At 36.0% G+C, this 22,409-nt stretch overlaps 1 protein-coding gene across 1 annotated transcript in view; it reads right to left on the reverse strand.

Annotated features, from left to right (window-relative positions):
- LOC140166145 (kinesin-like protein KIF21A) overlaps nucleotides 1–22,409 on the reverse strand; it is a 126,980-nt gene that overhangs the window by 30,475 nt on the left and 74,096 nt on the right. The window contains 8 exon segments of the mRNA XM_072189535.1: nucleotides 3,423–3,573; nucleotides 8,141–8,204; nucleotides 8,538–8,694; nucleotides 10,039–10,140; nucleotides 13,972–14,232; nucleotides 15,405–15,656; nucleotides 20,207–20,383; nucleotides 21,412–21,614. Of these exon segments, the coding sequence (XP_072045636.1) occupies nucleotides 3,423–3,573; nucleotides 8,141–8,204; nucleotides 8,538–8,694; nucleotides 10,039–10,140; nucleotides 13,972–14,232; nucleotides 15,405–15,656; nucleotides 20,207–20,383; nucleotides 21,412–21,614 (1,367 nt within the window).

A 22,409-nucleotide genomic window follows, 5' to 3' on the forward strand; every position in this document is an offset into this window, starting at 1 on the left:
ACAAAATGGTAGCTTTTTCGTTTCTATGTGTCTCTTTTTCCACATTGCTGGCAATAAATATCAAACAGTCATAATTGGCGGTCATATCAAATCATCTCCAAGTCAACGAGGTTCAAGAAAGTTCTCTCATTGTTAATTGTTGGTTATACCATGGAAGAAAGAGATGAGAAGGAACCACAACGACTTCGATCGGCCAAGTTTTAAACCGCTTATCCATTGGCGCATGAAAAGAAAAGCTATCAATGGTACTTACTTTCATGTATGATCCATTTACGCGATCGATGCTTGGCGAAATCATTACTGGAAAAAACTATAACAAACCCATCCAAGAACAAACAAACGCTACCCAGAAGTAAGATTATGGAATTTCACTGTTGCTCTGAACATGTATAGTAGCTTTGTTTTGGGATCTACAGTCAAACTGTTTTCTTGATCGTGTTGTGTAGAAAATGTCTTTTAACACATCGAAAAGGTCATCAAAATCTGCCGTTTATTTGCTGAGTTTCATCTTTAGCAAATAAGGTAAGATTTTGGTGACTTTTTCGATGAAAAATAGATGCAAAATGTTCTTAAATAATGCACTATGTTCCGGTTGAGTCCGGTACATGAAACCTGTTTAATTTAATAGTTTATATGTGTATAATCGTAACTAGCTAACTCCTTTCAGTGCCAAAGACTGCCAACTCTGAGAAAAAAGTCATCAAAGTTCGGGAAAATTGGGCGAAATGGAAGAAAAAGATGTAGGCCATCAATGACCGACGATCACGTCACCAGAGAAAATCCTATAGAGCGCTTGCACGGAAGGTCATTAGTTCAAATCATCCTTCAGACACGCTCCAGAAGACATGCAAATACATAGAGTACAATACCAATCACCTATTTAACGCGGGGTATTGATCAAAGTAAATCCTCATGAATAACAATGTCAATTAAATGTCGGTAAAGGGAGTGGACAAAGTGAATGTGTTCGTTGTGGTTCCTTCTTATCTCTTTCTTCCATGGTTATACATACCTATACAAAATACAATGCCTGGTAACCCACCACTTGAACAGGATTTAGCCAAAGCAAACAAAGACCAGAGCTATTAAAAATTCTATTGCCATCTAAGGTAGAAGCTTATTATCCTCTTGAATAATAGAATTATTGATTGGTGTTTGACTATCAAAATGAGATAGATGTCGCGCCAGCTAGAGATGCCGATGAATACGACCTGCATGCACATTTTACACTGTAACTCAGAATACAATTTAGGGAATTTACGGCTCATTCAAGCTGTACGGTCACATATGGCAGCTATTACAATTTTTGTTTTCTTTGATTCCGTGAGAAAGTAATGAGAAATGGTGTGTTGGTTGATATTTTCCAGGTGGCATGCAAAATAGGCCAATACAGTTGAAATCCATACACCCCATATGGAAGACATGAGCTTAACCTTCCACAGAGGCAGTGTGAATTTTAAATGGGGTTACCTACATGGGTGACTACATTTGAAATCTACTCCCCCTTTGTGTGGGAGATTAAGGTCATGTCTTCCATAGGGGGTGTATATGGATTTCAACAGGAATAGCCCAATTGTTAAAACATCTCTGTGACTAGTCACTAAATTTACCAGCAAAATATGTGTGATGAGGGCAAAAACTTTCATACAAATGCGGTCCATTGAGCCACAAATTTGGTCTGAAACAAATACTAAAGATGTAGGCCTACACTACAAGTGTTGCTTTCAATATTGGGAGCTAGGGAAAAAGTGAACCCCTCCACCGGGGACTGCTCTATAATCCGACGCTTCTATAATCCGAAGGTTCTTTAATCCGAAGGTTCGCTAGTCCGAACATGTGTTCATAGCATTCGCTAGTCCGAATTTTAAAAGAGGTTCTCTAGTCCGAAAAAAATTTAAAAGAGGTTCTTTATTCCGACAGTTCTTTATCTCGAAGGTTCTGTAGTCCGAATTTTAAAAAGGGTTCCCTAATCCGAATATTAAAAGAGGTTCTTTAATCCGAATTTTAAAAACGGTTCTCTAGTCCAAATATGAAAATAGGCTCTATATTCGAATTTAAAAATGGTTCTATAGTCCGAAATTGCAAAAGGGTTCTATAGTCCGAAACGGATACCGTGTTCTTTAGTCCGAATCAGTAAAAAGGCTCTATAGTCCGAATATTTTATAACATTAACATTTACTGCGCCCTCTAGCTAGATAATAGCAGAGTTTATGGTAAACGGGATGACGCTACTTTTGCCCCCCTCCCCCATCCCGTCATCATAAACAAATCCTGTGTTCGCGCCTGATATCCCCAACTTACTGTAAACAAAGATCTTAAAAATACGATATTTGCTCCAAAAATGTTGACATATTTTTACACCATCAGAAACGAAAAGAAAAATAATGAATAGAACGAAAATATAAAGAAACCTGAAGAAGTACAAAACACACACACACACACACACACACACACCCCCACCCACCCCAACAGAACAAAAGAAGGAAAGACACAATGAAAGAAAATAAATGAAAGAACAAATGAAACAACTGAATAAAGACTAAAAGGAAGTCCAAATGAAAGAACAATGAATACAAAGATAATGAAAAAAATAATGAACATTAAGAAAGAACAAGGAGAAGAAAGAAAGAATATAATAAAGATAGAACGAAAGAAATTTGAATATAGAACAAACAAAAATGAGAAAGGGATTTTAAGAAAAAGCTAATGAAAAAAATATCGAACGAAATCAAGAAAGAATAAATGAATGATGATTTGACAATAAAACAAATGATGAAAATAAAATTCGGACTACAGAACCTGTTTACCAATTCGGACTAAAGAACACGGTATGCGTTTGGGACTATAGAACCCTTTTGCAATTTCGGACTATAGAACCTTTTTTTAAATTCGGACTATAGAGCCTAGTTCCATATTCGGACTATAGAACCCTTTTTTAAATTCGGACTATAGAGCCTAGTTCCATATTCGGACTATAGAACCCTTTTCAAAATTCGGACTATAGAACCTTGAAATAAAGAACCATCGGAATAAAGAACCTTCGTAATAAAGAACCGTCGGATTAAAGAACCTTCGGACTAAAGAACCGTCGGAATAAAGAACCGTCGGACTATAGAGCTTCCACCGAGTCTACTCCTTGGTGGTAATCTTGTCTGAAGATTAGAAAATATTGTTAATTCTAGAGATGAAATTTCTCTGAAACACCTAAATTCTTTTCAGCTTCCATGCATGATATAGAAATTATAAGATTAGGCTCATGCAATAAGCAAATAAAAAATATATTATTCGATACTCACATGATTAAGATCCAAAACAACTGACATGCTTTGCAAATTATATCTACATAAAAAAGTGCAAAATAAATCCAAGCAACAAATGGAAATCAAACATGAAATATTTCACAATCAGTGTCGTCTGCTTACCTTCTCCGCCCTGCTCCGCACAGGTTGGGGCAGCATGGATGGTGGGTGTTCAAATTGAGGTAAGGCTGTTACGTTAATAGCTGGCATGGATGCAGAATTCGGCATACTGGCAGTGGTAGTAGCAGTGGTAGTAACGGAACTAGTAACAGCACTGCATTATGGGTAATAATTACAAACAGCAGCGGTAACGACCATCCAACCAGGCAGCGTGGACGGACGGGTTGAGTAGCCAATCAGGACGCAGCCGCAACAGGCATAATTGGTCAGTCAAATCAGTCAGGCGGTCAAATTCACAAGGTTGCATGCAGGCACGGACGGATTCCGACATGGATGGGTTAGGCACAACGCACAGGTTCACGTAAATGAACAAAAAAATATATCGAAGTATAGTAGGAGGGAGAAGGGGAAGGGTAGAGAGCAAAAATATGAAGGAAAAGTAAAGGAATATAGAATAGAAGAAATGATGTCAGTTGGTTAAATTATACTACTGGGGAACATGCATGATTTTTAGTGAGTTATATAATTATTCTCACTTCTACAATAATTCTGACTTTTAAAATGTCTTTATATATATGGTGGGTAGGGGTCAAAGTTTGTTGCCATGCAGGGAATTGAGGGTAAGATATTACTTAGCGGCATTAATATTTGACACGAGAATAACAGAATATCACCTTGAAAACATTTCTATTAAGCATATATGTTGTTTGTTTACATCTGGACCCAATATCGATTATGTGACATATATCACTTGAAAAAGCTCTAAACCACTGGCTCATCAACCAGCCACCTGCACATTTTGCTACCCGGTGGAAAAATGAATTAATTAATTAGACACTGAATTATAGTTACAGCCAACTACCAATTTCATAATCCAGCTCACATCATCACAAATTTGAACTTATCTCCAATATATAAAAAAAAGTTGCAAGCAACTGGATTATATTTTCAAGAAAAAACTTTTATTTTAATGTTGGATTAATTTAACTCCATTGTGCACTACTGACCAAAAACTGGCAAAACTATTATAATTTAATACTACTTTAATTGGTTACAAAGAGGTCTATAGAACTCACTCGCATTAGGCTTAAAATTGCCAAGATATCTAAAAGCACTACTTTGACTGGTTACCGAGGTGATTATATCATTTAATTAACCAATCAGGGGCACTGTAAGAAAGGTGTCAGGTGGCACAGGTTTACAAGGTGCTACTCTGAGATTCTCTCTACATTTTACTCAAAGTTCAAAATTTAAATTATCATATCTTTACAACAAAAGAGCAATACAGTTATACCATATAATTAATTTCAGTGTCTTCTCAATATCTTTATTTTGTCTTTCTGACTGTGTATAAATAATTTGTTGTCAATACATTTTTGTCATCTTCTTCTGTTTTTGAATTATCATGTAATTTATCTCCTACTCAGTGAAACTTTAACACCAAGGCCCAATTATTTCCAATGAATATCATTTTCGAGTTTTGGTCCCCATTTAAGTAAACAAGTGGTGGATAACTGGAGCTCACAGATCCAGACAAATAATAAGTACACAAAATAAAACAAAAATCATAAAAATGTTGATAAATATACTATTTGCATAATCTTTTATACATTGACTTATACAACAATATTTACAATTTAGAGAAAATGATAGAAAATATTGGCATCAATTTGTAACATTCAAGTTAACTTTGACCAGAATTTTTACATATCATAGTTCTTTTTACATAGTTTAATTAATGGAATGCTCCACAAATGGTCTTTTCACAGAAGACAGCGTGTGAATTTCAAACCAGAGGTAGAAAAAATGTGCAGAATTGCCTCACATGGGTAACTACTCATTGAAAGCCTAACATACTTTAAATGGGAAATAGGAACTGAATTCAAACACTCTTCTATGCATGTAACAACACGAGAGTTCGCCATATTGATTTGCCATTTCAAGGGGACCGGAAGTGGCATGGTGTATCTCCAGCAATTTGTTAGCAAATAACAAAGTGCAATATTTGGAATTTCAGGAATCAAAATCATTACAATGCTGTGATAGTGCTTTGTACATTATTGACAGAAGTACACTATACACCCAATATACTACAGTGCAGAAAAGAATTTAGATATCAGTTATGTTCACCCCTGTATATACTAAACGAAGACAAATATGTCAAATTAAAACAAGCAACTAATACCTGCACTCTTTAGCTTTGATTTCAGACCTCATTTGTTGAAATTGGTTGAGGATTAAAGAAATGGTGATCTAAAACCTAATAAAGAAACAAAATCAAAAGTTCCACTTGTATTTTCTAATCAATGACACCACAACGCTAGTTTTAACATGCTAATCAATGGAAAACTAAAGAATGATTTGTAAACGTATCCAAGGGAGCAAACTGCAACTTTTGAATTTGCATCTTCCTTGGGTTTTTGGATCATCATGTCTTTATTTTTTTAACAATTTCAATGAATGAGGTTTCAATAATGACATATCCGAATTTGTTTAGGATATACAGGGGTGAACATAACTGGTACCTAATCCTTTGTGCACTCAGAGTTCACATTAAAAATGTAAATTTCCTGGCATAACCTGAAGCTAACAAGAGTTATACCATTTCACCCCACAGGTGACATTCAAACATGGCTGATCAAGGTATCTCTCATTTAAGTCTTTGAAAAGTTTCAATCAAATGATAATACTCTCCTGCATAGTGTTGTTTTATATTTCTGGAGAGTATTCACTTAAATAAGATTGGCTATCAGAGATTAGGCTGACACAAGTTTGTTTATAATTAGTTCTTAGCTCGTTCATGACTTTTCTTTATTTGAAAAAATAAATATCATATTAAATGTTCAGTTCTAATATGTACATAGCTTTCTTTGAATAGTCTACATGTTCCCCGATAGCGTAATGGTCCTCTCTGTTTTAATATCCAAGTTTATTGTAAAATATCTGAAATCTCCTGAACATGCACCCCTATAGAAGACATGACCTTAATCTCCCGCACATGGGGTGTAGATTTCAAATGGAGTCACTCGTTCAAGTAACAACACACTCCCTATATGGAAGATTAAGGTCATGTCTTCCATAAGGGCTGTATGGATTTCAACTGGAATAGGCTATATTGGCAACAAGATTTCGGAGGGACTTGGGTAAAGTTCAAATCCAGTTTTTTAACGCTGTGGCTGAAATAGGTATTTGCAGATCCTAATGACCACAACTAGTAGTATAATGGGATATGCAAGCAACAAAATCATCAGGCTCAATTCACTGGTTAATTAATAGTCATCAAGTCACATGTTATGTATTATCATAATTATGCAAATCAGATAATAATTATGCAAATTAGATCATGAATTATTCATTACAAACAAACCAAGGGTGATGAGGGAGTAGTGGGCGGTCATATGAGTCCGTTTCACCCAATCAGATTATTGAACAATGTTAGGACATGTACGTTCACAATATTCATGTGGAGAGAAGAAGAAAATACACAACATTTGTGATTTGCTCAAAAACACAGTATTTAGTCTGCGATGAGACTATGCATATCCAAAATATGAAAATGGTATCAAAACGAAAAATAATGACAAAAAAATATGTTTACTTTCCCGTTCTTCAATTTTTGTTTACAGCTTTTTTGCAATTTGAAATTTTAACACAGTTTAAAGAAATCATGAAAGAAAAGAAAGAATACTATTATCATACATCTACATGTACTCAATCATCAAGAATCATTTTTAAATGTGTGAAGTTATAGACTATTTCCACAGCTTAACTGCCTGGCATTGTCAGAGCTAAATGCAACAGTATTTGTAAAAGGGTTCAGGTTTTCATATCAACTATAACTGTTTCCACAGTTATTGCCTGGTGCTGTCAGACCTAAATGCAACAGTATTTGTAAAAGGGTTCAGAGTTTTACATGAACTATAACTGCTTCCACAGCTTTATTGCCTGGCGCTGTCAGACCTAAATGCAACAGTATTTGTAAACGGGTTCAGGTTTCAATATCAATGTATGGTATTAACAGATAAGGACTGATTTTGTTTTGTATTAAAGTTGGCAGTGGTCCAGTTTTATATATGAAGAGCTTATTTCCAAACCGTGTTAAAGCCATATTATAACATTTGCTGAGGAGGACGCCCTCACTGATTTTTTAAAATTCATTTTTTACACGATTATATTGTACTTTATTAAACCAATATACCCTGCAAAAATCAAGACTCTAGGAGCTGCAGTTTTGTCAAAATCCGCGAGATTTTGAATAAAACGACGGAACCGGCGTTTTATTATTACGATAGAATTATTAGTCGAACGCATATTGGCTACACGATGTTCATAACACACAGTACGTACACGGCGTGCGGGACGGTGATCTACACAACAAAGGGTCATACCATAACATGACCGAAGGAGTGGTACATATTGGCAACATATGCGCTGGTAGTAAATTCCAATTTTCTTTGCTTTGCCGTAGTTGTTCGGCTCAAAAATAAAAGTGAATATATCTGACAGTAAAAACTAACATTTTATGGCAAAGAAATGCTAATCTATTTTGTATGAAAATGTTATAATATGGCTTTAAGTCCACTATCTCATGTTTCTGATTTCCCTGTGCATGTTTTATTGCAAATATGTATTTAAATGTGTGTGCTTTGTTTGTACTATATCATACTAAATAACCAACTTTTATATTGTGATATTGTGACCTATGTTCTAATCAGACTCACCTGCTGTCACCCAGGACTGGCGAGGGCGCTCTTGAACTTTCAGCACTACTACTGCTACTTTCTTCTAGGATTAAAGTGGAAGAGAAAAAAATGCACAAAACTGGCTTAGATGTGTGATACATTGAAAAACAAAATGTCTGCAATTTTATCTGAACAGAAGCAACCCTTGACCCACTGCCTCTGCACAGTCATCTCAAAATGAGGTTCTACTCCCCCCCCCCCAAAAAAAGTGTCTTGTGTATGTGGATGCCTTTTATAAGATACTTAATCACTGCATACACTTTGCAAAAGCCTTCTAAGCATTGCCTGAAAAGAGTGAAAAAACAAAATTAATGAAAATTTTGCGCATTGTTTCATTTTGGTAACAAGATGGCAGGCCTCTGCAAACTTAACATACCGTCATCAGGCTTTGCAAATAGATCATCAGCCTCGACCTCTGACCCTTGCAATACATGTTGTAAGAGTTGAGTTTGCATGAAGCTATTATTCTCTTCTTGATGTAACTTTGCATCCAATTCTCTGATATGTGCTTCCTTCTGAGATGCTAGTAATCCCTGTGATATAAAAGAAAATTAAAAAAGAATGAAGGTCATACTTGAACAATTGCCTAAAGCTCTGTTCATACTATGCCACAATTGCTTCGCATTGTACTGCAAGATACTGCACTGTGGATCGCACTAAAATTAAATACATTTTAACTTGGAAATGCGATGAGTTGCGTTGAGCTGCAGCAAAAAGTAATTGATATATCGGCAAAGCAATTGGGGCATAGTATGAACAGACATACATATAGATTAATGATGGGAAGGGAAACTGAAATCCTTTGCCGTTATTTTCCTGGTACCCCGTCTACTTGGCATCCACCATGCGTTAGAATGAAAATGATGGCCGTTGTTGATATCCCATCTCTCTTATGGTTGTGACCTGTCATTTTGGTGCATCCTAGAATTTGAAAGATTGTGTCGTCATCTTTTTATGCCATCTATCTGTAGGCTTAGAAAAAAAAAAATTTGACCAAAAATGCGAGATGGCAACTTCAAAATGCGAGAAAGAGCGAGATTTATGCCCCAAAATTGGCAAAAATCAAATCAAAAAATTGCGGGCAGTATTTCATTGACTCCATACCCCTCTGATACCAAAACAAATAGCCGACCGGACTGTCATCAAAAATACTGTTTTCTTGTCCTCATAAATCAGCTTAAAAGGACAATCTACTGCAAGATTTGAGTAGTAAATAAAGAATATTACTTGTGTTGTTGCTTGGATGTGCCAAAAAATGGACCGTTTTTGTAAATTCAGGCTGGAAAGTCAGGTCAAACTTGAGCTTTTTTAGTTGTAATGGTTGTCGAATTCTGCAACCATGCGCCATAGAAATAGATTTTTGTGGTAGAATTTAATCTTTTAAAAGCGAGAAAAGCACTTAAAAGCGAGATTCACAGCCAGAAAAGCGAGATTGCGTTTTCTCTCTAAGCCTATTATCTGGCCATAGCCATGATAAATGTCAATCAAGCTGCCCCATCATATAAGCATGATTAGTTTATGCAGAGATTCCACACCAATATTTGAATTAAATTTGCGCATAATATAAGGTTACAGTCCATGCACATATGCTGCCGTTGTGACTCAGATTTGGTGTCAAAATGTCTTATCATCTATCAACTATAGAACCATCTATTATACGTTGCTGTTGAATCCAATTCTTCAGATATTATACCTGGAGATGGTTTTCTAATTACTCCATATGCTGAATGTATGTACCCACTGACATTATACCCGGGAGGCTATACAATAGGGGACTTGTGCAACACGAGGTTGTAATTTGATCCACGACTTATACATATTCCAAACCATTGCACCACTAAATACCATCATATTCATATAACTTATGTTCACCTTACCTTATTAATACACAGTGTCAGGAAGTGCTCATTCATGTATTTGGATTCATGCAGAGTGCAATTCTGTATTATGGCTGCGGCATCTACTACATCCACATCATCCTGAAACAAACAAGATAATATTACATCAAGATGTCATCACATAAACACAACATGTGATGGAGGTGATGCATCAATGGCAAGTGCCGGAGAAATGATGCATCTCCTTAACAAAACAGTACATCAAAATACACTTAACAAACAGATACAAAATGACAATGTAAGATAACAGAGGTTCCATCGATGTATCGATGAATTACCAAAATTATATAAAGCGATCAAATGATGCTGAAAAAAACCCCACATGAATTGTGACACGATCTGATTCAATCTGAACAAAGTCAATAAAAATGAAATTGAAATAAGGGGAAAAACAGCAAAAAGGGCAGGAACATATGTGATGCGATCAAGCAAAATCAGTCGGAACTCGGAAATATTGATTTTGAGATATAGCCAAACAAAGGAAACATTTCCTTTTGTTTTGGAAACTCTTTAATTGCTCATATCTTTGGAACTGGTTGTTCAATTTCAATGGGGTTTTCTGCAAAATCAAGATTGTAAATGCTTTTTACTATCCTATAAGAAACTGAAAATTTAAAATTTCCGAGTTCCGACTGATTTTGCTTGATCGCATCACATATAACAAGATGATAACCTTCGCAACCAAGTATGCCAGGATGGTAATAACTCATATTGTCAACTTTAGTCTCAGTGGATCTGATGTTGTCATAAATATCTAGAAGACTGCTTCATTTTGGGCAGATGTGATACTGACATTGCAACATTCAAATATGAAATAAAATTCAACTCAAAACAAGGCAAACATATTTCAATTCTTGTTACTGCGTGCAGCATTCAAGTCCCAACTTCTGTCTCACGCTCAAGTAAATACACAAACGTGTGTTTCAGTCACATAAAACGCACTTTGCCTACATGTTTTACCAATAATTGCCTGTAAACCATTCTATGTTCATCGACGATATTACTACATGTAGTCTCATAATTGTGAGCTGAATAAAGAATGACAAGGTCTAGGATGAAATACATACGTAATTATGTTTTGTCTCCTCTACACGTGTGAAGATAGTAAAAAGACAACTTACAGAAAAATAGTGAATTTTGCATTCAAACATTTATAGATGACAGAATATGCAATATTAAAATTGAGACAATGAGAACCTGCAGACACACTTTTAGTACTATTATTATCATTAGGGGCCAAAGTGATCTTGGGAAGACAGAAATGTTAAACCCCCAAATGAGTTGGTTTACTAACTCAACTCAACCCAAAATAAAATATCAACCCCCAAAATGAAAATTTCAACCCCTGCGCCCCCATAAAAAGTGCAACTAATGTTTAACATGTCTCTCTTATATATTCAATTTGTCCGTCTGCAAATTGTCATGCATCCTAAAATGCAAAATAGCCTTTCTGGATTCACGGGATGTGCTGTGTTGATTGCTATTGCACTTGAATATAGCATAGCCATTTGTTGAAGAAAATAAGCGAGGAGAAAATTTTTCACAGGCGGAAAAAATTGGGGTTAACAAATGGACCTCAATAAACGGACGGACAAATGGACCTACCTAGTTTTTACAACACCCACCCTGTTAGGAGCTACATTTTGTTCAATAAACATAATTTGAACTAAGTATTGAAACTATTGACAAGAGTTAATGACAAAATCAAGATGTGAGTCTCTGTTGCAATATAGTATTTCGAAAAAGAATGGACTTTGTTAAATACATGCAAAGTAAGTGTATAGTGTGAAATATGATGATGTCCAACAACAGGAACATGATTACATTACATACATTACATGCTACAAATTTACAAATACCACAGATAATGATCATTATTAGTTCACAATGTGTAGTCGCAATATTTAAGCAATATTTACTCTTTTTTCTTGTTCATGCATTGATGTTAATATCGAATGAAAAAAATAAGTAAAGTATAGAAAATATTGTAAAGAAGGCTGAAGTCATCTATACTTAAGTTTATAGCTGGATTCAATATTAAAATATGATTCAAGTAAAATTAATCCTTCTTTTTCAGGTAAAATTGATTTGTCCATTTTACAACTAGCAGATTTAAGACTTGGGACAATATATATTGCTGCAAAAATTTGAGGAGAGCATATTTCCGCAATGTTAACAAGGCACTTCTGAAGCGTAGTATGTGTGCTTTACATGTCGTACAGTTAATTCCGTCACCATCCACATGCATCATGACGCATTGTGAGTTGCGACTTGTCTCTCATACACTCTCATATCAAATTAAAAGTACAGCAATTTACTATAGTCAAAGTTGCTCACACTGTATCAGAAAATATAGCTCTTCAAATAGCCCTTTCTATTATATCTTTTCAGCCTTCTTTACCAAAGAATATGGTAAAATCCTTTAAATATCACATCACATCAGATATAATATGACCTACCAAAATAGACTCCTGATACAATTAAATAAGCAGACAAAACCAAAACGTGAGAAAAGTTCAGTTCAGATTTACTTCAAAATTAATAAATTACCAAAATTGTTAGGTATCTTTTCATTTTCAATAAAGTAACTGTTTACTCATTCATCATTCACTTGCTTGTTTTTGAATTTTTACTATTTTTCACCTTGGCGAGTCAGTGATGCTAGTTCACACTGCATTGGGCGCAAGTTCATATCGCAAGCCGAACTGTTTCTGAGAAGTTTTAAACGATTTTCATTCCTGACAACACACCAAATTCATTTATAGGAGCATTTGAAGTAAAGCTGCTTCAACAATCTTAAAATTGTTTGAAAACTTTAAAGGCCTTACTGGAAATGGTCCCCTTCTACCCCCGTACAATGTTGGCATGCCCAATATGCTCATCTGCTTCATATCTTCTCCCAACATTGTTTGGTGGGGAAATTCTTAATTTCAGTGACTCATATAGTGTGCGTTTTCCGTTCTGGGATTGCAGTGCACTAAGGATGCATTGGCAGGGACATTCAAATAGTCCAGAGTTCAAACATGTTTATGATCCATCCAGGGAAGGTTCAGACAGTTTTGTGATTCAGAAGGCTCTAGTCCTCTAGTGGATAGCCTATATGAATTCATCCTGCTGGGGGAGTTTTGTCACGAAATTGACATAATGATATTATTCGTAGGGTTAAATCACTAGAATGTCAGAAAAATGTACTTTCCCTGTTTCCCCCAACCCCTTGGAAAAGTAAGGACAGCCTCTACCTATTACACAGTGACAGTTTATTGGTCAAAATTTCAAGGAAATTATGGAACTGTTACCGAATACTGGAAAATGATTTGCTATCAAAACAAGTTGCAGCATTTTACTACTTTATTAGGTATGATCATAACATTTGAATCAAAAATTTTAAGGACTACAAAGATAATTTCCCAATAAACGGACTGGCCAATCTGTTGAGCAATTATTAGTGCAGTTATATAGATGAAAGTATGTAGCCAGACTTGTCTAGAATTTTGCGGCCTGCTATATACAGGCTTATGTGCAGTTTGCTTTCACTATACTTTTTACTCAAATGGCAGGTTTCCAAACCTTTTTTACAAAAAAGCAATTTTAATTCACAATAAGGAGAACTTTAAAATTAAAGGAGTTTTCAAGGACTTTCAAGGTCCAAAAGCATGATTTTCAAGGACTTACCACATCACAAAAATCATGATGCGGCTCTCCATGCGGCACGTATTAACGAAAGTGACAGCACCACTTCTACTCCCCAAATTTTGTCAAAATTATACTTTAGGTAAAATTCCAATTTTCACAGACTTTCAAGGACCTTGTGCAAATTTCCAGGACTTTAGGCCTTGAAAAGGTGTTTTCAAATTCAAGGACTTTCAAGGACTGTGGGAACCCCGCTAACATTATTCTCAGTAGCACACTAACCTTTCCTTCCATGACCTCCATGATATTCGCCTGACATTCCATGATCTGTTCTTGTACGTATTCCACATTAGCATTCAACCCGTCAATCATCTCATTGTGTTCTGCGATGACAGTCTTCTCTGCGCCTTTGTTCATCGCATCCTCGCGTCTTTTCATCTGCTTATCTAGCTTCTTACTGAGGCGATGGCGATGGTGTAGGAAACGTTCCATGTCACGTTCCATGTGTGCTACTGTCTGGCGTCTGGCTATGATATCATTGAGCTGGGAAAATAACAACGGTTCATAACAAGTATGGTGAATTTAAGTCATTTTTATTGCAAATTTTGTACCAATTATTTTAACACTTAGAGAATAAACCAAAGTTTGATGTCATACAATAAATGAAAGACTAATTGTGGGATAGGCTTTTACGACGGGAATTCATAACAATTAGTAGGTTTTAGCGGGTTCGCCGTCGGACAAGTTTAGAACTGTCAAGCTTTCGTCAGGAGTAGCTCTGACTTCTTCAGGACAAAGTACCTAAGAATGAGACATGTAGACCGCCCTTGTCTACTGATGACTCTGAAAAGAGCCGTTTGCTGAAGACTGTCCCTTGTCAACAGAAACTAGCAGATCTCGCCTATCTGCTGATTTTGTAAGTTTTGGTGGCTCTGAAAAGAGCCGTTCAATGAAGACTGCCCCTTGTCTACAGAGAACTAGCAGATCTCGCCTATCTGCTAATATAAAGGTTTTGGTGGCTCTGAAAAGAGCCGAAAGACTGTTCATTAGCCAGTTGTCCCCCTCCCTCCCTCAAATGGAAAGGCTGAAATGTTGAAAATTGCAACCCAAAAGGTCAACAAATGTAATCACACTTTTTTACCTCCTCCCCTCCTAACGAAAGGACTAAACCAAATCTCAATTTAATGGTACAGTGGCGAGATTAGGCTGTCAATCTGGTCAACCACCTAACCTTCAGTGTTGCCCATACATGTGTCTGCACCAGAGAATTAGAGAAGGAGAACCGGGACTCAGCCACCATGCATCTTGATACAGGCATGGAGCAAAAATTGGTGGCATTCGGTTTCCCTCAGAATGCTCTTGAGGTATTCGTTGTCATGCTAGCGCGATATCACATACTAAGCGTAATTTGACTTCATAGTGAAACGCGTCTATTGCAAGAGGCTAAAGATGAGACGCAGAATTGTTTTCGTTTGTCTCCGCGCAACGTTGGCAAGGATCCGAATACGCCCAATTTTCTCCCTATAGCTGACTGTACATGGTGCGATTGTACGTGGCAGTATATAGGGAGTCCCGGTTCTCTAATTCTGTGGTCTGCATAAGTGCCTACACATCCTATCAAGATACAGCATTGTGTATTTGTACATTAACATTACTGGAAGATTACCACACAATGTCATTCATTGGGTTTGGATTTGATCAACAATCCGACTTACTCTTCTTTCAATAAGGTGCCACTTGTGCTTTGCTGCTTTCGATGAGTACTCGCTAGTGCCGTGGCGTTGGTGGCGCCGTTTCTGCGTCGCTGCACTCAGCGGTTTCCTCCGCTGCTGAGCTGGACCATTCATTTGGTAAACCGATGTTGTTGTTTCTTGCTGGATGTTAGCCAAGTGTGGTGACCTTCGACCCATGGCCCTTCCTGCTGCTTTGTCCGACATTGGTTTTTTTTGTCTTCGCAAAGCTTGTACCTATGATGACATTGATATACGGTTAATAATAATAGGATCAATTTTGATTTCCAAGTACCGTATTCGACCTAATTAGTGCCACCCTGGATATTTCTAGTAAGAACTGTCTCAGCGTCCATTTTAAATGCATATGTTCAACTAATTCTGTCAAATGTCTTAAGGCCAAAAAAAAAGGTTTGTTTCAAAGCTTGCGCATGCATTTGTAAAATCGTGGGATTTGAAAAAAAAAAAATGCGGAATTTTTTTTTATTTCAACAAAAATTTTTTTTTTTTTAGTTTTTTCCAGAAAAATTCGTCGCAAATCACTTTTTTCTCAAAATACCAGAAAAATACCAAGTCGGGAATAATAATAATAATAAAAAAAAAAAAAATCGTATTTTGCATTTGTCTTCAAACCACTAGTGAGCTTTGAGACAACCCTTTTTTTGCCTAATAAAACCATCCTTTTACATCTTCCTGCTTAGGATTAAGATGATTTTGACTTCAGAGACACTGTATTTATATTGTTTACATAATATGCGAATTTCAAATTCTGACTTTCATTACATCTTTTTAATAATGCCTCTAAAGTGACAGACTTAAGTGCCCGGAGCAGTAATTAGGTTGAATACGGTAGTAGAAAATGCTTCAAATTACCACGTTTATTTTGTGACAACACTTGTACTTACCCACAAATTCTTGATTTGCTAAAATTGCATCCACCTTGCAATATGTGAATATATTACGAGAGTGCACATTGAAGTGACTCACCAAGTCATTTTCTTGTAATTTTTATCACTCTCGCTTAAATCAAACATGCCATTATTTTTGCAACTTAAAATGCATTATTTCATACAATCCATGTCAGACGATTTCTTCTGAATTAGTATCCATAGCAACATGCAAAATCCCGTTTGTCTTCTGTACCAATCTATTCCCTCCCTTATATTAGTAAAAGTACAATTGGCTAATCCTGTTGAAATCACTCCCTATGGAAGTCATGATCTTAATCTTCCACACAGGGAGTGTGAATTTCAAATGGGGTTACCTGAATGCATGACTCCATTTGATATGTGGGGGATCAAGGTTATGTCTTCTATATAGACAAATCCGACAAGCCACATTCCTACATCTCACTGGCGGCCATAGCTGGGGGCCATCCATCCATTAAGCTAGTTTGGCGTGGATGGCCCCCAGCTACGGCCGACTTAATCCTGACCATCGCTCTATTCTATTTCAGCACAGACAACAGTTGTGGAGTTACAGTCAAAAATGAGGGAAAACCAATATTTGATCAATAAATCAATAACTACTTGTCTTGAGTTGCTGAATTTTCAGTGCAGTAGTTGTAGTCCTTGCCCCTATAATATACATATCTTACTTGTCACCAATGCGCTATAATATTTGAGAAAAATGCAAAAATAGGCACAAAATTGGCCAGGGGTGTATAGTACCACCTTAAAGCATGCATTGTCTGTTCCTTATTGTAATAATTAATGTTGCTGACACATTGCCTTTCGCATGGTACTGACAATACAGCGTGCAAGTTTGCAGGCGGGATTCTCTGATTGGTTGACTGAACCAGTCCATGAAAAGTAGCATTCCATTTCATTCATCTGGACACATGCATTGATGAGCATGTAACAGGTGGTTTAATTCATGCACATCTGACATGCCTCTCAATTATCAATGCATGCAGGTTATAATTGAATACCTGAGTGGAAGAAGGGCCCAACTCCAATTTTTTACAAAAATGAGTTTGACCCAACATTCTATTGCCAACAGACTGTTCTTCCTTGTGTGTGAAAGATGAGTCAAAATCCACTCTCCAAATAGTCTTCCATGTACACTTAATCATGGTTTTTATAGAAGAAAGGCCCAACTCCATGGAGTTGGGCCCTTCTTCCACAAATATTGGAATATAAGAGAAATTTTGTTCACCCATGAAATCTGCTTTTCACTACAATAAACTTTCTTGCTAACATATTACATGCTTCCACTTGTGCAAATAATGGATAATTATCAAATTTCTGTGGCTATTTATACCATATCTGCTCACGGAACTGGCACTTGCAGTATATTAGTGGAAGAAGGGCCCAACTCCAGCTCAGTATTAAGACCTGTACCGTTGCCATGGAAACATCATATTTAATTTCGAATGTATGTAGCATTGTATGTTCATGTATTAAAGGTCCTCTGAAGATGAAAACATTCTGTCTATAAAACTTTTCCAAATATTATGTTTTTTCTTAATATCTCAAAAACAGTTTTGATGGAGTTGGGCCCTTCTTCCACTCAGGTATTCAATTACATCTTATATACTTAACATGATTTTAGTTTGTACACAATAAGGTACCTCCGTAATTTTGACTTGTAATATGCTTAATATTTGACGCATAATACCATGCTGCCATTCACTCCTCTGTCTTAAGTTACGAGTTAAGGTTTCGATTTGGGTTGGTAAAAGTGAATAAAGTTAATTTTGGGTTAAGGACTTGCTAGATTTGATTCAGAGTTGGGTTTGATTTCCAACACAACAGTTTGGTTTAAAGAAGAGTGATATGGATAAGGTTAAAATAGGGTTAAAGGTTAAACTAGGGGCAAGATATATTAGGTATTATGTATCATATTAGGTACAAGAAGTCTACAAAAGTAACATTTGATCGTAATCTCGTTATTTTTTATATCAAAACATGCAATTTGTCATTTGGTCTTTTTCATCAAATTACTTTGTGGCATGACAATTCTGAAAATAATGCCAAATATTATGACCTAAATGTAACATTTTAAAATTTAATTTGCATCATATCTAGTAGACCATAGCCCTGTAAACCAAATAGTTTGGAGTGGTAACTTTTTCAATTTGCTCTGTTTTATCGTTATTTTTCCTCTTTTTTATATGAATCAAAGATTTGGTTTACAAGCAACAAGACCAGACTAGCCAATTATGCAAATCCTCACATACAAATCATTCACTTGTTATGCAAATCATAGTTGCAATCATAGTTGCAATCATATTTCCTTTGTTCATTATCATCAGTAAATATCATGCACATGACCAACAAACCTCTTCTAAGGTAAGACCCATTTCCTCTAAATACTCCTCAATAATCTGAAAATGGTATCAGGTCAAAAGTTACCAGAAGGTTTGTTTGTTTGTTTATTTCTTCTTTATACTGGGTCCATATTCAGGGGAAAATTTAAGTATTCCCCTGTTCTTCCATATGGCCCAGTTAGATCAAGATGATCATTGGCAGTGGTACAATGTATACTGTACATGCAGGTAATTGAAATTGAAATCCTAAATGAAAAGAATAATAATTGACATGCTACTTGTATTTCCTGAGCAATAAAGACATTAACCAGATTTGTGTGGGGTGTGTGTGCGCACAACTGAGGACACAAACAAGATTTTTCGCATTCAAACTGGATCTAGCTGCAAAAAAGCACCATCCTGAGTTTGTGTAGATCTGCAGTAAGTTCCAATTGCATGCCAAATGCATTTGAGAGATATGTCCACTATCTAGCATATAAAATATCGACATTGGTTTGGTAGGCGTATTTCTTAGTGGGTGTCATACACAGGTATACATGCCAAAAATCCACCATTTTGGTCCACGGTTTGGTTATCAACTGTCGATTGAGATGTCCTTGATTGTCTGGCAATACATAATGTGGTTGCTGGTAGGGATGTGTGGGAGTGTTAGGGTGTGTATGAATGTGATTGCACCAAAGTTATGGAACATTCTTCCTTCTCATATTAAAAACTCCGGCACAATTTACCAATTTAAAACTCATCTCAAAACTCATCTCTGCAACCAGGCTTACTGCTGAACTGCTTTCATGAACCATGTTATTTCACATTATTTCTGATTATGTACTCTATGATTGATTATTGTGTTTTAAATGATCTCAGCATGTGTATATTTGGCTGATTTTAGTCGTTTTTAGCTTTAAGTGTAAATTGGCTCAGCATCATTGATGTTTGTGTATTATTATGTTTGCTGGTTTTATCCTGTTGTAGATTAAGATTTAATAATTGATATTATTTTTGATGGGTTTTTATGCTTCTGTAGTTTTTAAGATGTTTGTAGTTACGGTATTTTTCCTTTTTGTGCAGCGCCTAGAGACCCTTTGTTTTGTGCGCTTTATAAATGTCCATTATTATTATTATTATTAATGTACACACATGTATTTATATATAAAAATGCAATCATGATGTTAGCTAGGCAAAATAAAAGTTTGTTTCCCGTAAACCACACACATTTTGTTTTGAAAAATCTAGTAACACTTTTATTTTTATGCAAAAAAGACTGAGGAAAACATTTTTTAAAGTGCCTAAAAAAACAAGAGCAATAAAAATCAATCCTTGGTGCTGCACAAACATGTAATTTTTGTACTGAACATATTTTATGATAAATAATTTATGATAAATCCTGATGTAAAAAATTAAAACCTAATTTGGCATTTTGATTTTTAGGAAAGAAGTTATTTTGCCTTACAACATACACCACTTATAAAACTGTATATGGTGCAATGGACCAAAGAATCATTTCATTGCAAAGACTCACCTCTTCATGTTTGCGTTTCAAGACAATCTCTTTCTGTTTAGCTTTTGCTTCAAGAGATTTGATTTGGGTCTCACGTTTCCTTTGTTCCTTCTTCAAGGTCTGGATTTCACGATTCTTGATGGTTTCTTTCTGTCGTGACTTCTTTTGTTCTTCTTGAATTTGTTTCATCAGTCGTACCTGTAATAAAAACCAATATGGTGCACAGGGTTGTCACCAGGACCAAAAAAGTACTGGTTAAAATATTGAAGGTGAAGCGTAGCGAGCGAAGCTCTCGCGCCTCAAACTATCTTTTTAGTGAACGCTAGGGTACCACCCCCCTAAAAAAAATTTCTTGGTCTTTTTATGATGAAATATCATCATCCACTTCCAGAAATGTAAAAAAATAAATAAAAACATTTTTGTGAGTGCCGGACGGCCCTGTTCAGCGTAGTGACAACCCTGATGGTGCATATGATTCACTTCTTCCTCTTGGAGGGCTGAAAGAATGTTAGACCAACATACTTTTAAAAGGTCTTGAGACTTGGAAAAAGTTATTCAAGGGAGAATGCGGCGTAACAGTTAGGGAACTTGCCTTTTAGTGCACGAGGTCCCAGGTTCAATTCCTGGTGGTGGTGATTTGCTGGGATATTAACTTTGGGAAAAATGCCTGAAATTAATTGGAAACCTCTGTAGATTACATTCAGACTTCTACTCTCCCCATGGTTAAATTGGGTAAATGAATCATTAAAGTACTCCATACTTTGGAGGGACGTTAAGCCGTTGGTTATGTGTACAGAGAGTCATACCTGTACATGTATCTCACAGTCACTTTCAATAAAAAGTAGGGACTGTTCCTAACCTGTCTCTGTGTTCAAATGGACCCCAATGGAAATAAGCTTCAACAGAGACTTTCTTGGATTATCCAGGGTTGTCAAAATCTAAACAAATCAATTCAAATCAAATCAAAAATTCTTATAATGATCTGGCACAGTGGAAAGCTTCTCTAATTAACTTTGATCATCAAGTTCAGTGACATAAAAGAGACACTGAGATCTAATGTTCTGTTCACAGCTCCATGTGTGATGAAACAGCCTATTCCATTCAAAATACACACCCACTGGAAATTTTTGCTTGTTTTAAGTAAAAAATTAAAAATGTTTTAATAAGGGATCCAGTGCAACTTGAGACTTGGTCACACCTTCCCTCATAAAACCCTATTTTCATACCTTTAATTTCTTCATATCAGCAAGATCATTCTGCAGTGTTCTCATCTGTCTATCATGCTGGGATTTATCTTTGATGAGTTTAGTATGTTCACGACTGGCTTTCTGCAGACGATCTTTCTCCGCCGACAGTTTGCCTAATTTGATTTGAAACTCCTTGCGGATTTTCTCAGCTTTTTCTTTGGTCCTTGTCTCTGTCAATGATCCTGTATAGAAAATATATTACATAAATCAGTAGAGCATATAATATAAATGCAGCACATCAAACTAGACTGACGCCACCAGTTGGTCAAGCGCATTAAGTGCATTGATGTTAACCCACTGACAAACTTATTTTTTGGTGTAACTAGAGAATACTTTCCCCGACTTTTCCCACAAAATAAAGTTGACCGATTCTGCACACTTGTGTCCATATTTAATCTTTGAACCTTTTTAGAACATACATGTAGAGTGTGCCCTCAAATATCACAATTGTGCTGGTGAAAGACACAACAGTCGTAAATTTGTAGTCATTTTCCATCACATTTTTAAAGCGGTTTTATCACTAGCAAGAATAATCCAATGACATTCACAGTTGGTAGATAACAAAGGAGTCATTCTAGCACTGAAGAACATAATGCAATCTTTTTCAGTATAACTTTTTTGCTATACTCCAGCAGGTAGAGTTAATTTCCAGCATGCATGTTTGGTCAAAGCGATGTAAATTTGTCAAGGGCTCTGTTTTTAATGGATTAAAATTTTCAGATATAATTGTACAAGTTCTTAGGCCAAAAAAAATAAATTGTTTGGTTGCCCTTCCAAGACAAAAATTTGGAGGGTCGGCAGATCGATCTTTTTTTTCTTTTTTTCTTTTTTATGGGCTCTTCCTCCATTATTCCTCCATTTTGAAAAGGCTAGTATTGACAAATTCTTGATCATTTTACATTAAAAAAATTGTGTGTTTTTGGACAGAATTTAAATGGAAATACTTCTTATTTTTAATCAAATATGCATTTAATTAA

Source organism: Amphiura filiformis, chromosome 12 (assembly GCF_039555335.1).
Source record: "Amphiura filiformis chromosome 12, Afil_fr2py, whole genome shotgun sequence".
Lineage (NCBI taxonomy): Eukaryota > Metazoa > Echinodermata > Ophiuroidea > Amphilepidida > Amphiuridae > Amphiura > Amphiura filiformis.